Source organism: Lutra lutra, chromosome 2 (genome assembly GCF_902655055.1).
Source record: "Lutra lutra chromosome 2, mLutLut1.2, whole genome shotgun sequence".
Classification (NCBI taxonomy): domain Eukaryota; kingdom Metazoa; phylum Chordata; class Mammalia; order Carnivora; family Mustelidae; genus Lutra; species Lutra lutra.
In genome coordinates this window covers 173,169,145-173,185,343 of record NC_062279.1, presented here as the reverse complement: position 1 = coordinate 173,185,343, position 16,199 = coordinate 173,169,145, and the positions used below count along the sequence as shown (strand labels likewise).

At 42.8% G+C, this 16,199-nt stretch overlaps 1 protein-coding gene across 1 annotated transcript in view; it reads right to left on the bottom strand.

The window, feature by feature from the left end:
- Positions 1-7,250: 7,250 nt before the first annotated feature.
- Positions 7,251-16,199, bottom strand: part of PGM2 (phosphoglucomutase 2) — a 34,930-nt gene continuing 25,981 nt past the window's right edge. The window contains exons 13-14 of the mRNA XM_047719090.1: positions 14,815-14,948; positions 7,251-7,990 (exon numbers count right to left, since the gene is read on the bottom strand). Of these exons, the coding sequence (XP_047575046.1) occupies positions 7,888-7,990; positions 14,815-14,948 (237 nt within the window). The 3' untranslated portion in view covers positions 7,251-7,887. The remainder of the gene's footprint in view (positions 7,991-14,814; positions 14,949-16,199) is intronic.

Here is a 16,199-nt window from a genome sequence, read left to right as displayed (position 1 = left end):
TTAACCCACTGAGCCACCCAGGCGCCCAAGGGAGAGAATCTTAAGCAGGCTTCATACCCAGCCTGGAGCCCAGCCCAGGGCTCAATCTCACCACCCTGAGATCATGACCTGGGCCGAAATCGAGAGCCAGATGTTAAACAGAGTGAGCCACCCCACACCCTTCGTGTCACTCTTTCAACAAGATGTTTTAGCTGTTAAGATAGCATTTGTCCTATAGCAGAATGAAAGGGAAAATGCCATATAGACAATGCTATTCATTGCTGTTACATGAGCAAAGAATTGGAAACAATTTAAACGTCCTTCATGTAAGGGACTGAAAAGCAGAGGCGGAACAATGTGTCTCTGTGCTAACATTTGTGAGCAAACCCATATTTCAACTTCTTTATCCTTTTGAGTTTCTAAATTCAGAAACGATCTGTTCAGTATTTCTTTCTTCGTTGTGATAGTCAACATTCTTCCTCAAAAGAAGTATCTATCCTTTTGCCACAAGCTCAGGGTCTGTTTCATCCACAAGTTCAGTCCATTCAACTGCAACCATGTTTTTCTCTTCTTCTAGGTGTGTCTGCTCATTAGCCTGACTCTGGCTTGGGTGGTAACTGGAGATTCTCAAAACAGAAAAACCCTTTAATCTTACTTGTGTTATTGATGATAAAGATGATCCTCATGATAGAACACAACATTGACCAAACTCAGTGACTTCACAGGCTTCCTTCAGGATTTGTTTTTTCTTTTGGTGTCTTACTCTGTGAGATTGATTTTTGTTCTTTGCTACACCGATGCATAGCCCAGGGAGGATTTCATATGGCATGGCACAATTTAACAGCTTTAGGTCCAGCAACCTACTAAGAGAAATCACAAAGGGGGCGACTGGCTGGTTCGGTTGGTAGAGCATGCAACTCTTGATCTTGGTGTCATGAGTTCAAGTCCTGTGTTGGGCACAGAGTTTACTTAAAAAAAAAAAAAAAGGGAAGAAGAAGGGGAAGAGAAGAAGAAAGGGGAGGGGGAGGAGGAGGAGGAGAGGCAGGAGGAGAAGGAGAATGAGGGGGAGAAGGAATAATTACTAAGATCCTAAAGGTGTGACAAATCGCTTTCTTTGTGCCAGTGGAGCCCAAGAGAACAGAGAGCAGCACTCTGTCATTAAGATTGACAAAAGCTGGGCGCCTGGGTGGCTCAGTGGGTTAAGCCGCTGCCTTCGGCTCAGGTCATGATCTCAGGGTCCTGGGATCGAGTCCCACATCGGGCTTTCTGCTCAGCAAGAAGCCTGCTTCCCTCTCTCTCTCTCTCTCTGCCTTCCTCTCCGTCTACTTGTGATCTCTCTCTGTCAAATAAATAAATAAAATCTTTAAAAAAAAAAAAAGATTGACAAAAGCTACAAATCCCAACTGAAATTGTTTATCTGCTTCTCCTGCTCCTTCCCTGGGAGGCCGGGCTTCACCAGTCTTGTGGCATTCTGTGTGACACTCGATACATTAATTCAACCCTCCTAACGGAACCCTTTTACATTTACCTGATCACTTGTTATTATGCAGGGCAAAGCAGAAGTAGGCAATCTGGCTGGTGATAACCAATCCACAGCTCTTGGAAAACCAAGATGGCACGAGTACCACCCCCTCCTCCACTTCTGTCAAATCTTCTTGCCAAAAAATCAAATCTGAAACAGATCACGCCTCTCCGTCTTCTGTACCACTTCTCAGAAAATGGAGCGTATAGAGAAATATGTTAAATATACCTTGAGGAGGCAATTAGTAAAATCCAAAGTACGGAATCCCCTACAGGATGAATGAGTTGGTCGTTGGGAACAAATTAGAAAAAGGAAACAAAAAAGAGATGAAGAATATAGATTAAAAGATTGAAGAGACTCATCCACCAAATTCAATGAATGACCATTATCGGAACCCTGGTTCAACCAAAGGGTAGAGAAATTGGCAAACTGACTGGATAATTGAGAATATTAAGGAACAGTGGACATGTTTAGGTGTGACAATAACACAGCGATGGGTGTAAGTGAGTCCCATCTTTCATGCACACATACTGAAATATTTGCAGAGGCAAGACAGATCTGGGACTGGCTTCAGAATTGTTCTGGAGCAGGATGGGACATGAGGGGATATGGATGTAAACCGATTGGCCAAGAATGGAGGACTGGCCGTGAGTGGAGTTGGGTGATGGATACTCAGAGATCCACTATACTATTAAGTATTTTGAAGATTTTATTTATTTGAGAGAGAGAGAGCAGTGCCAGAGAGAGCATGAGCTGGAAAGAGGGGCAGAGGGAGAGGGAGACGCAGACTCCCCGCTGAGCAAGGAGCCTGATGTGGGGCTCGATCCTAGGATCCTGGGATCATGACCTGGGCTGAAGGCAGAATCTTAACCAACTGAGCCACCCAGGTGCCCCGGCATTATATGTGTTGAAATTCTCTGTCATAAGTTTTTAGAAAAAAGACCAGGTTACAGTCAGGCATTAACGTCACCGAAGACTGGATAGGTGTTTGAAGTGGAGATGCACTGAGTGGATTGGAGGGAGTGCAGCTGGTGAATGGAGGGGGGAAACAGATTTGGAGCTGAGGGGCACTGAGTACAATTTGAGACATCTGAGGAAGAAAGTCTAAGTGGGCAGGTGGTAACCAAGGGGTGGAACCGGAAGAGGTCTGGAGTCCTATACTTAGGACAATTACAGCTGTGAGCAGAGAGAATCTTCCAGAATGCACTGAATACATGATTACATCCTAGGGAATGAACCACCTTAGGGTTTGGAAGGAAAAAAAAAAAAAAGGAAACCAGCTGAATTAGCTTCCACCTGAAGTTTACATTCATTTCTTTCTTTTTCTTTTTAAAAGATTTTTTATTTATTCATTTGACACAGACACCTGAGAGAGGGAACACAAGCAGGAGGAGTGGGAGAGGGAGAGGCAGGCTTCCCACCAAGCAGGGAGCCAGATATAGGGTTTGATCCCACAATCCTGGGATCATGACCTGAGCCAAAGGCAGATGCTTAACTGACTGAGCCACCCAAGCATCCCTACGTTCATTTCACTCCGTGATAGGATCATTTATCAGAGAGATGAGCTGTATTTCACTCTCCTTAAAATAGTTTTTTGTTTTTTAAAGATTTTGTTTACTTGACAGAGAAAGAACAAGCACAAGCAGGGGGAGCAGCGGAGGCAGAGGGAGAAGCAGACTTTATGCTGAGCGGGGACCCCCAGGTGGGACTGGATCCCAGGACCCTGGGATCATGACCTGAGCAAAAGGCAGGCAGATGCTTAACTTACTGAGCCACCCAGGTGCCCTTTAAAATAGTTTTTTTTTTTTGGGGGGGGGGGTTACAATGAAATAATTCCGAACAAGGTATTTTGAGGACACAATCAGGCTCATCATCTCTGAACTGCAGCCCAGACTTCCTGCTGGCAGTTTCGCGGGCACTATTTGAAATGGTTCAAGAGCTATTTAGACCCGGAAAGGGCTCTTGGGTCTGTGCGCCCAGCTGCCTTCTGTACCACATCGGGGCTTTTTTTTTTTTTTTTTTAAGATTTTATTTATTTGACAGAGAGAGATCACAAGTGGACAGAGAGGCAAGCAGAGAGAGAGAGAGGAGGAAGCAGGCTCCCTGCGGAGCAGAGAGGCTGATGTGGGACTCGATCCCAGGACCCTGAGATCATGACCTGAGCTGAAGGCAGAGGCTCAACCCACTGAGCCACCCAGGTGCCCCCCACATCGGGGCTTTAACACTGAAGCCACTTTAACTGGACCCGAGTGGGAAGAGACAGAGAAAGAGCTCTGTTCTTCCTTGTGTATTTTCAAGGACTGACAGAGGGGAGCCAGGAAGGAAGACACCTGGCCCCCCAACACTGCTCTCCAACCTGGTGGCCACGTGCTTGGACGGTCAGCCAGAGGCTCTCACCTCTCCAGACAGCTGCCTTTCTCCTCCAGTGAACCCCAGGACTGACTGCACTTAGCCTTCACGGAGGAGCCGAGGGGAGTGATGGTATCTTCCACGTCCTCTCCCCTGCCTTGGAGTGTGACATCTTGCTTTCAGTCACTGCTCTACACAACTCCGCTTGGAGTGAGGATGGAACGAGGGGAGGATGCAGGGAAATGACCAGCGAAGAGCCTCCCAGAGTCAAAGTGTTTTGAACAAAAATGTTAAGGATTTGAATTTGGTCGTCTCGAGAAAGGAGAGTCCGAAAGGGGGCATCACGGTTGGAACAACATGTGCTTGCCCACAGTTGGGGCTGTCCGTGATGGCAGGACCACGCTGAACCTCCGTGAGCTGCGCGAGTGTATTCCCCCCGCTAGGCTGAGAGCGGGGCGGCGGGTTAGTCCGAGTATCTGGAGAGTGGCTGGCTCGTAGCAGGATTCCAACAGGACTCAGTGAACATACGAATGAATGTACAAATCACTCAGGGAACATATGAGTGAACGCATGAATGAAAGACAAAATAGGATTTGGTCTCTGAAAACGTAGAAATTATAAATATGAGTTACATGTCGTCCTTTCAAAATCCCTCCAAAGTAGGATATACACGTTCATTCCATCACTTAAAGCATTTATTTTTGTTTATTTTTTAAGTTCATTTATTACTATTTTTTTTTTTTTTTAGTACTCTCTACACCCAATGTGGGGCTTGAACCCATGACGTTGGGATCAAGACTCACCTGTTCTTCTGAGGGAGCCAGCCAGGTGGCCCCAAGCAGTTATTTTTAAAGCCAAGAGTTTCCAGCGTCATGAAATGACAATACTTTCCCATGATAGCATGATGATTAAGGTACACTGATGAGATAAACAAAAGGCACTACCATTTTTCCTTAAAGAGTAACAGCTGTTATTTCATAGACCACAAAAAGAGAAAAAAGAAAAGAAAAAGAAAAAAAGGTTGGCTCGGCTTCTCCTCCTGCAAGGCAGTCTCTTACACTCAACGGGATCTCTTCTTTCAGGGATACAAGAGAAGACGGCGCCACCTCTCCACTCACATAGGACCACCTTCTCCTGGCACGTGTAGCTTTTAGAGACAGAGAGCGTGGCTGGGATGGTGCTCCATCCTGATCTTCCCCTTTGTCTCCTACAAAACATTTCCCAGCGCTGCCAGCCATGGCGTTCAGCCTTGCTTGTCCCGGGTTTCAGGGTTTCCAGCTCACACCCCTAAGGCTGCAAGGCCAGGCGGGGTATGAACACCAGGCTGCCTACCCCGTCTTCGGTACCAAGCATTCCCCGCCCCCCATCTCCAATGTTAGATCTTTGTGAGAGGACGAGTTACACATTCTGCCAAAGAGAACTGCCAATGATTTATCGTTGCTGTTGTCCTTTACGTATTTTCCACATAAGTTGAAGACTTGAGGAATGAAATGACCTCGAGATCATTTAGCAAAACCTTTCTGTTTAAAAACGGACACAATTATCACCCAAAGTCCATGGTCGACATGAGGGGTTCTTCTTGGTGTTGTCCATTCTATGGACTTGGGCAAACATATAATGACATGTATTCTCCATTATAGTATCCTATAGAGTATTTCCACTTTCCTAAAAACCCTCTGTGCTCCCCCTATTCACCGCTCCCCACCCTGCCCCCACGCCCCCCCCCCCCCCCCCCCCCCCGCCAGCAGCAATGATCTTTTGTCTCTGCAGCCTGGGTGACAAATTGTCCATGTCACTTCATTAGTTATAACAAAGGTACCACTCCAGTGGGGTTGTTGATCATGGGAGAGGCTACCTCGGTGGTGGTGGTGAGCAGGGAGGATCTAGGATATTTCTATACCTTCCTCTCATTTTTGCTGGGACCCTAGAACTATTCTAAAAAAAAAAAAGGAGTCTTTTACAAGAATAACAAAATTTAGACTTCGAGAGGGTAAGCGACTTCACCAAGGTCACAAAGATAGCTCATAGAAGACCATGATTAGATCCCAGGGGTCTTACGGTGCAAGCTTTATGCACTACACGTTATGCAGCCTGCCATCCCATAAAAACACAAAAACTCACGGACTATTCATTGAGTGTACACGATGTGTTCCTTCTTAGAAGTACAAGTGAGAAACAGAGTTGGGGATCTTCTCCAGGTCACCAACTGAATCACCTGCTCCTATGAATGGCTCATCCCCAAATGCAAAGCCGTCGTTCAGCTCTCTTCCGTGAAGCCTTCTCTGCAGAACGGATCCCTGTCTCATACTTCTGAATGCTCAGTACTTGGCAAATAACTCTGTTAGGGAACTTGTGAGCATCCAGTTACTCACTAGCCCTCCAGTTAGCCTGTGAGCATCACCACAGCCGGGTGGGTCTCCACCACTTTTGTATTTCCAGTAACAAACTGGGATATAGTTTATATGCTCCCAAATCTGCGGAGAGGATACAGATCTGACATTGCTTATTTCTAGAGTATAGTTTGAGACTAGAAAACATTATAAAACAAAAATACACACAGCTTCTCCAATGAAGCAGCTGACAAACTATATCGAATATTGTAGATTTCAGAGTTCTTTGAAGGTGGGGGGCGTCTGGGATCGAGTCCCGTGTCTGGGCTCCCTGTTTAGCGGGGAGCCTGCTTTTCCCTCTGCCTGCTTGCCCATGCTTGTGCTCACTCTTGCTCTCTCTCAAATAAATAAAATCTTTTTTCTTAAGATTTTATTTATTTGGCAGAGAGAGAGAGAGCACAAACAGAGGGGGAAGCAGGCTCCCCACTGAGCAAGGAGCCTGATGTGGGGCTCAATCCCAGGGTCCTGGGATCATATGACCTGAGCTGAAGGCAGACGCTTAACAACTTAGCCACCCAGGTGCCCCAAAAATAAATAAAATCTTTAAAAAAGGAGTTCTCTGAAAGGGCACAAACTATGTATCCCTCAGACATAAAAACATTTTTCTCCCTGACTTTAGAAAGATGTTTGCCCATCAGATTGTAATTTTTCATTGTTCTAAAACTATAATTGTTTAATCACAATAACAGGCAATCATTTGCTTGAAAAATAGAAAAACCACATAAAATACATGAAGTATACAAAGAACAGTGTGGTCCTGACTCATGGGTACTCAAAGGGAGTCACTGTGGATGGTTTTAAGGCCACCGGTTATGAGGAGGGGAGAAGGCACATGTTATACAAACCTGGAAAAAGCAATCTAATGGTTTTAGATTTTAATCACATATGAACAAGGCAAAAAACCCAAATCAGGTAAATAGTGCTTATAGTCTTTGCTGCCTCAGTACCAAAAATTACATGAACATAAACCAAAGCAAACAACTATACAGTAAAGCACTTTGCAGTTTCAAAATTCAAGTTTTGAAGAGATGAATGTTAATACACAGAACAAAGATGGTTAGGCTGTTTTTTCCTAGCACATATACAATGTATAATGATGTAGTATTAGAACCAAAAAGTTTTAGGTCAAAAAAATACATCTTTGTGAAGTATCTTTTGCTCCAACTTATAGGTTCTTGTAAATTCCTCCACTTTAGGATCCCTACACATGAACACGACATTTACTTTCTATATTTTACCTTATAAGCAACTGACAGAGATGTAAAAATACATATACCTAAAAAGTGGTTATCCTATAATATGGACAGCCCAGAATTTAGAAATTGTATAGGCTTTCTGGCATTACAGAGTAGATGCACTGGTTATTTATTCTAATTAAGGCATATTAATTACAGTATATTTTAAAAAGTTGGCTATTTTTAAAATCTTCATTTTTGAATTCAGAAAATTCTAGACTCCATCATTCAATAGGAATTCGGTTTGCTACATCTGGCCGTCTTTTCTTGATGCATCTTAAAGGTCAAAAATAGAACAATGAGGAATGTAGGGCTATTAAAAATATATAAATACTTGTAGCAATTGTTTAAGTCATTTGGTTCTCAAAAACACTGCTGAGCGAATTCTAACTATGCCCAAGGCTGAAATATTTCACTCTGCTTTTGGTTGCAGATTGTACTTTTGTGGCTGGAAAAAATGTTCTTCAATAGCACTGACTAATTCATTTAGTTCCTTCTTCAGCTGGTCAGGATCACTGGAAAATAAGGGGGAAATTCCAGATCAGGGCATTATTCCAAAGCATATTTGAAGTTCTCCCCACATTGGTCAAGCAACATTAAAACTACCCTCTTAAGGGTAAACAGAACCCCGGTGTCTGAAGCATGGGAATGCATCTGTTGAGTTGGACAAAAAAATAAAAAAAACTCCCATGAGACAATACCTATTCTTTTCCCCAAGGTTTTCCCAAGGCCTCTAGGATAAACAAATAAGAATTTTTAAGAAACAGAGTTTTTTGCTCTAGCGTCCTCTGCAACGTCTGTACTTAATTGTGCAAAGAAAACTTTTATGACCTCAGCTGTCATTTGATCCTGTTAAACTTTTACAAATGACATGTCTGTTCCCACGCTCCCAGGATAGGAACGCTCCTCATCCCATTTGCCTTCAAACTCCTGGAAGTGAAGCAGCAGCGGGTCTGCAAGGCCGTCCTAGAAGGTACAGAGAATGGGAGCCTCCTAGTGGGCCTGCTGATCACACATCAGGAACTCAGAATCCTTCCCCCCTTTTAATCTTTTCTATTCTACCTCTAGAACAAAAGGGTCACAACCAAAGTTGTGAACAAAAATCTAGGGAACTATATCCCTGTAAGGAATGAAATTTTCAAGCATACAGAAAACATTCATTTAGGTGCAAACAACTGGGGCGCCTGGGTGGCTCAGTGGGTTAAGCATCTGCCTTCGGCTCGGGTCATGATCTCAGGGTCCTGGGATCGAGCCCTGCATCAGGCTCTCTGCTCAGCGGGGAGCCTGCTTCCCCCCCTCTCTCTGCCTTGCCTCTCTGTCTACTTGTGATCTCTCTCTCTCTGTCAAATAAATAAATAAAATCTTTTTAAAAAAATAAAATAAATGCCAACAACTGAAGCTAGGAAATAATAAAACGGATTTGTGATTAGACAGGTTGCCAGCCGTTCACGTTAGTGTGGGGTTACTAGTGCTGGGTGTTTACTGTAAGTACTTGAAACCAAAAAGCTGAATTAAAAAAAAAAAATCCTTCAGCTCAAACTGGTATGACTTCATAATCGGCTGTCTTCAATAGAGGCAATTTTATTTTAATGGAAATCGAAATTCTTGGGATGAGTTAAGATCATTTTTATATCGCCATCGCTCCTCAGTACAGCTGAAACAACCCATTTTATTGTAGGCATTAATTCTGGCTCTACCACCAGCCGTATGCCCTCCAGCGAGTGGCTTCGCCTCTCCAAGGCCCAGATGTCTCATCTGTAAAATTGGGATAAAGACTTTATTTTCTCAAGAGAGGTGTTGTGTAGATTGAGATAAATTATATAAAGCAATTAGCACACAACCTGGCCCGAAAACCCAATAAATGTAGCTATCCTTAAAATTATTTTTACCCCCACAGGTGACATAGAAAGTAATTAGGTTTCATAAATACATATGAATCACATAGGTCATTATTTCCTTTTCCATAAATGTGTTTTGAAGATAACAACCTTCCTCAGGAAGGCACATAACCAATCCTTACTGGTGTTTTTTTTTTTTTCCTAACAATATGTCTAAAATTAAACTCACCAGTGAATATACAAATACAAATATATAAAATGTATTTATCTCCTACTGGTTTTGTTTCTGTTAGAACCTTGCCTGATATGATTGGTATCTAAACCCTGAGACAGTACAGAGTGTCCTTGTTCTTGGGAATTGTGTGTGTATTGAGGTTTGCAACTTATTTTCTGATGGCTCAAAGAAAGGAAAACAAACAAACAAACCCCCCCACCAAACCAGCTCATACAATACACAGTGAGAGACAGCAGATATTGCAAAATGTTAACAATGGCTGAGTCTAGGTTAAAGCAGGCTAGCTCTGTCTGGCGACCTGTTGACAGCCCATTTTTGTAAATAAATTGTGTAAATAAAGATTTATTGGAATACAGTCATACCTATTCCATTATGTATATGGCTTCTTTTTGCTTTTGAGCAACAGCAGAGGGGAGGAGTGCGACCATAGGGCTCACAAACTCACAAACGTTTACTATCTGGCTCTTTCCAGAAGAAGTCTGCCAACCTTTGGTCTAAGTGAAAGGGATGTGGGTATTCATTGACATTTTCTTAAAATACAAAGTTGGACAAAAGACATCTACGGAACAAAAAAAGATTCTGTAAAAGCAGGAATTAAATTTGGAAAGGATTTCCCATTCTCTAGAATATAAAATATACTAAGAATATTAAAGTTATTAAAGTGATCAGAAAACCAGGAAGCACAGCTGTGGCTTTACTGCTGCTTTGTGTCGGGTACGCTGGTGACCCGAAGCATATCGGTGACTGGCCGAGTGCCCAGTGGCCCTATTATAAACTGAAACAGCATTTCGCTGAATATAATAAAAGGACAATTTTTCAAAACATTTTCAGGAATTTGTAAACTAATATTTGAAGTTAAAGCCACCTAATACACCATCTGAAAACTGTAAAATACAGTATTGTATTATTAATACAATTTATTTAATACTAAATAATACTCTACAGTATTAAATAGTATTATTATTATACAGTTTCTGAATTATTATATTTTCACAAAGTAATGACAAGGAAGGGCCAAATACAGAGAGAAAATGGATCTTTAAGTTGGACTATTGTTCCTTTGTTTCCAAAAGAAAGAGGCATAGGAATATGAAAACAATGAGAAGGAGAGTTACAAAGCAATGTCTACGGGAAACCCCATGCATGCTCAAGAGCAGCAAACAGCTTCACATGTAACACACACAGGAACACTGACACCGGCAAATATTACACTAAAATCTTGGTTATCCAGAATGCTTAGAAAATGAGCTATTTTATGTGTTTCTCCAAGAGGCTTACCAGCTGAGTTTTTGTCCTGGCAGCACAAAAAGATTTTTTTGCTTGCTTGTTTGTTTTTAAAGATTTTATTTATTTGACAGAGAGAGACACAAAGAGAGAGGGAACACAAACTGGGGGAATAGGAGAGGGAGAAGCAGGCTTCCGGCCAAGCAGGGAGCCCGATGTGGGACTCGATCCCCAAACCCTAGGATCATGACCTGAGCCAAAGGCAGCTGCTTAACAACTGAGCCACACAGTCACCCCCACAAAAAGGTTTTGAATGGGACTTGGTAACAAAATATAGGACACAGTCTATGGCTTCTTAGATATACTTGGGTGCTGTGGTATTTAAAAGCCATAACCATGACTTTGACGGTTGGACTGGAGCTCTTATTTAGAAGAAGGTTCAGGGCCCATGTGGATGTGGATGATAAAGTGAGGAACATTCTGAGTTCCTGTGTCCATGTTTCATAGTTTTGTTTCATTTTAGTATTTCTTTCTTTGCTATCAGCAATCCTTTCTTCCTGCCCAAGGAAAGTCTAAGGCTCACAATTCTTTTTTCTTGTTAAAGATTTATTTATTTATTTATTTATTTATTTATTTATTTATTTATTTATTTATTTGTCAGAGAGAGAAAGTTAGAGAGAGCACAAGCAGGCAGAGTGGCAGGCAGAGGCACAGGGAGAAGCAGGCTCCCTGTTGAGCAAGGAGCCTGATGCGGAACTCGATCCCAGGCCCCTGGGATCATGACCGGAGCCGAAGGCACGGGCTTAACCAAATGTAAGGCTCACAATTCTGTTCCTGCCTCTCAAATTTGCTACATTTATTTTATTTTATTTTATTTTATTTTATTTTATTTTATTTTTAATTTTTTAAAAAAAGATTTTATTTATTTATTTGACAGAGATCACAAGTAGGCAGAGGGGCAGGGAGAGAGAGGGAGAAGCAGGCTCCCGCTGAGCAGAGAGCCCGACTCGGGGCTCGATCCCAGGACTCTGGGATCATGACCTGAGCCGAAGGCAGAGGCTTTAACCCACTTAGCCACCCAAGTGCCCCAAATTTGCTATATTTAATCTGCTAAAACTTCTTCCCCATTTATTTCCAAAGACTGCAAATTTGCTTCCCAAGACCACAGCAACCCTTCAATGAGCAAAGCTTTGATGTGTAAATGTCCTAACAACTGTTCAGACCCATCCTCCCCACTGCAGTACTGAGGGCTGGAAATGTGGCTAGTGCGACCCAGGAACTGAACTGTTAACATCAGTAAGTCTAATCAGTGGAAATGCAAATTAAAAACCCTGACATTTAATTCAGTTATTGAAAAATTTGAGTATGTTTGAACAACTTAGGTATCAAAATCTCCTTTTTCAACTGTAAATTTTATGAAATGGTTATACATTTGACACTTCAATAGCATGGGAGTTAGGGAGTTAATGACATCCCCCCCATGCAGTCAAACATCCATGTATAACTTGACTCCCCAAAAAGTCAGCTATTAATAGCCTTCTGTTGACCAAAACCCCTGCTTTTCATGTAACATAAATAGTTAATTGACAGGATGCCTGGGTGGCTCTGTTGTTTAAGCATATGCCTACAGCTCAGGTCATGATCCCAGGGTCCTGGGATGGAGTCCCCTATTTGGCTCCTTGCTCCATGGGGAAACTGCTTCTCCCTCTGCCTGCAGGTCCCCCTGCTTGGCTCTGTTTCTCCCTCTCTCTCTCTCTCTGACAAATAAATAAAATCTTTTTAAAAAAATCAGTTGAGAGGCGCCTGGGTGGCTCAGTGGGTTAAAGCCTTTGCTTTCAGCTCAGGTCATGATTTCAGGGTCCTGGGACCGAGCCCCGCATCGGGATCTCTGCTCAGCAGGGAGCCTGCTTCCCCCTTTCTCTCTGCCTGCCTCTGGGCCTACTTGTGATCTCCGTCAAGTAAATAAAATCTTAAAAAAAAAAAAAAGTCAGTTGACATGTATTATGTTTCTTACATGTATCATACAATGTATTCTTACAATAAACTAAAGAAAATGTTATTAAGAAAATAATAAGGAAAGGAATATACATTTGTAGTATTATACTGTATTTATCAAAAAGAAAATCCGTGTATAAGTGGACCCACACAGTTCAAACCTGTGCTGTTCAAGTATTTCTCTCTCTTTTTAAAGATCTTATTTATGTATTTAGGCATGTACGTATGTATGTATTTATTTATTTATTTACATATTGTTAAAGATTCTTTTTCTTTATTTGACAGAGAAAGACACAGCGAGAGAGAGAACACCAGCAGGGGGAGTGGGAGAAGGAGAAGCAGGCCCAATGTGGGTCTCGATCCCGAGACCCCAGGATCATAACCTGAGCCAAAGGCAGATGCCCAATGACTGAGCTATCCAGGTGCTCCTGGAACAAGTATTTCTAAAACGATCTAGCATTTTAATTGAGATATGTGGTAAGTATAAAATCCTAAATGGATTTGGAAGACAGTGTGAAAAAAGTAAAATATCTCATTAATCATTTTATATAAATTATATATGGTAAAACAATATTTTCATATATTAAATAAAGTAGAATAAATTACTAAATTAATTTTAACTGTTTCTTTTTGCTATTTGAAAAATGTGTCTAGGGACACCTGGTGGCTCAGTTGTTAAGCGTCTGCCTTCAGCTCAGGTCACCATGATCCTGGGGTCCTGGGATCAAGCCCCACATAGGCAGGAAGCCTGCTTCTCCCTCTCCCACTCCCCCTGCTGGTGTTCCCTGTCTCGCTGTATTTCTCTCTGTCAAATAAATAGAATCTTCAAAAAAATGTGTCTAGTAGGAAATTTCAAATCGCATTATGTAGTTGACATTTTCTTTCTTTTTAAAATAATATCCCTTAATTCTTTTTAAGATTTTCTTTTATTTATATGAGAGAGAGAGAGAGAGAAAGCCCGTGCACAGTGGTGCAAGTAAGAGAGGTGGTGGTGGGAGGGGGAGGAGGAGGAGGAGGGAGAGGGACCAGGGGACTCTGTGCTCAGCACAGAGCCAGACTCTGAGAATTCTGAGATCATGACCAGAGCAGAAAACCAAGAGTTGAAAACCAATAGTTGGAAGCTCAACTGAGCCAGCAGGCGCCCCTCACATTTTATTTCTGTTGGACAGTAGTGACTTAATTGACCTTTAAAAACCATTTTCCCGATTCTTTATTCTGATTAGAGGAGCGCTGGTTACCGGAGGGTTCAATAAGTGTGCAGTATCACATTTATACATGCTGACTACATGTACCACAGCTGTTAAAGTCTAAGATGTGGGGTGCCTGGATGGCTCAGATGGTTAAGTCTCTGCCTTCGGCTTAGGTCACAGGTCACGATCTCCAGGTCCTGGGATCGAGCCCCATATCTGGCTTCCCACTCAGCGGGGAGTCTGCTTCTCCTTCCCCCTCTGCCTACTGCTCTCCTTCCTTGTGCTCTCTGTCTCTCACTCTCTCTCTCAAATGAATAAACAAAATCTTTAAAAGAAAATAAAGTTTAAGATGTTATGGGACTGCCAAGTGAACTCAAACCCTTTGCCAAGGTCACAGAAACACGACCCTGAAGCTACCAGACCATCAGCTCTTCGGTGGCAAGGACTCCCTCTGCTAAGGCACTTTCTCCTCCCCAGAACCCAGCACAGACCTATGCACAACAGGGGCTCGAGGACATCTGTTCAGTGCATGTGCAATGGATTTTAATTTAATGTATCAGAGATAGGGAGAAAAAGAGGAAAACTCATGTGTGCTAGTCTCAAATAAAAGTACAGGATAAAGGAAACTATATTACTATTACTGAAATTCAGAATGAGATTTTCCCCTACAAAGAAAGGCAGGACAGAAATAAGCATGTAGAAAATCAGCTCTCCCGTCCCTGTCCCTGCATTCTTCAAGCAGCTGTTCACATCACAAAACTGCTGCTGGAAAGACAAAATGTTTTACTTAGCATTTGCACAGAACCGGTTAGGAACCTTGGGGAATAAGGATCGCAGGTGCTACCATCACATCATACCTATTTCCAGGCGGGGCACACAGTTCTGAATAGTACTTGATCTTGGGCTCGGTCCCACTGGTCCGCATGGTGGCCACGCCCCCGTTAGCAAAGGTGAAGGTGATCATTTGGCTGCTTTTGCTAGTAGGGAGAACCTGAAAAAGCCCCATATCAAAGCATATCACCGACATTTTAGAAGAAAAGTTTAGCAGAAAATTCCTGAAATCTTCCTGTAGAGAGAAAACAAGCAGCAAGGACAGGACTGAATAAGTGTGGTGACAACATCCCTTTATGTGGCCCACAGTAGGCCTCAGCCATTTCCTGAAGGAATGAGAGATGGGACTCTCAGCAGCAGTACAGGAGCAATAATGGAGCACTGCTTTCAAAATGGCACTGTAAATCAAGCATCAGTACAGAGTAAGACATTTTCAGACTTCAGTGCCTCCAAAAATTCATCTCTTCATTCTTTTTTGGGAAGCTCCTAGAGGAGGTGATTTAGGAAAATAAATATAGCAAGAGGAAGTCAGGGGGTCCAGGAGCCAAGGACCCACCCCATAACTGGCAAAGGGCCTTCCCAGGATGACACGTGTGTGCCCGACACGGAGAGGAACAGGCCTTGCCTGGACAGGGGCCCGGGAGGGAGGCCAGTGGAAACAAAACAGAATGGACAAAATGGCACTGGGCCACATGGAAACCCCCCCTGAGAGGCATCTGAAGGAATGTGGGAAGACTGGAGATTGTTACATAAAAATCCAAGGAAATGAAAGAACAGAACTATTAATTATAGAAAAAATAATTACACAATCTGGGGGAACGGAATCAAAGTACACTATTTAGCTAAGTGGGAAACAACAGTTACCAGTCATAACGATCCAAGCACAGGCTCTGAAATCACCCCACATTGTGGCAGAAGTGCTTGGGAAGACAGGGGAGAAGGGAGAACAGTGAACGGAAGATCTCAACCCTTACCTCCACAACAGAAAAGTAATAAAGTCAACCCCTGAGAAGCCCAAGCATCACCACCTGAGAGGGAAGGGTGTTGTCTCGACATGGCAAAGAGATGGTGAGGGTTGGAACTGCCATGTTTCATCGTGACACTTCCAAAAATATTTCTCTTTAAAAATATATTGTGCGCAGAGGAAAATTTTAAAAAAAGAAAAAAAAGGGAAATAACAAAAATGTCTAATAATGCATGAGGAGAGTCTCACTCTCCTTTCCTGACCCACTGCCATTAGTTTGCAATACTCGGCTGCCATTTTTGAGCCTTCTTTGGACTCGAGTGGAGGATCCAAGTGATGTCAAGAATGCAAACTCGTGCTTGACAGCTAACAGCGTCCGGACATTCAGAGAATGGAGTAAAACAAACTAGGACGCAAACAGTGTTTCTAGAAGGGTGTACCAGTAAC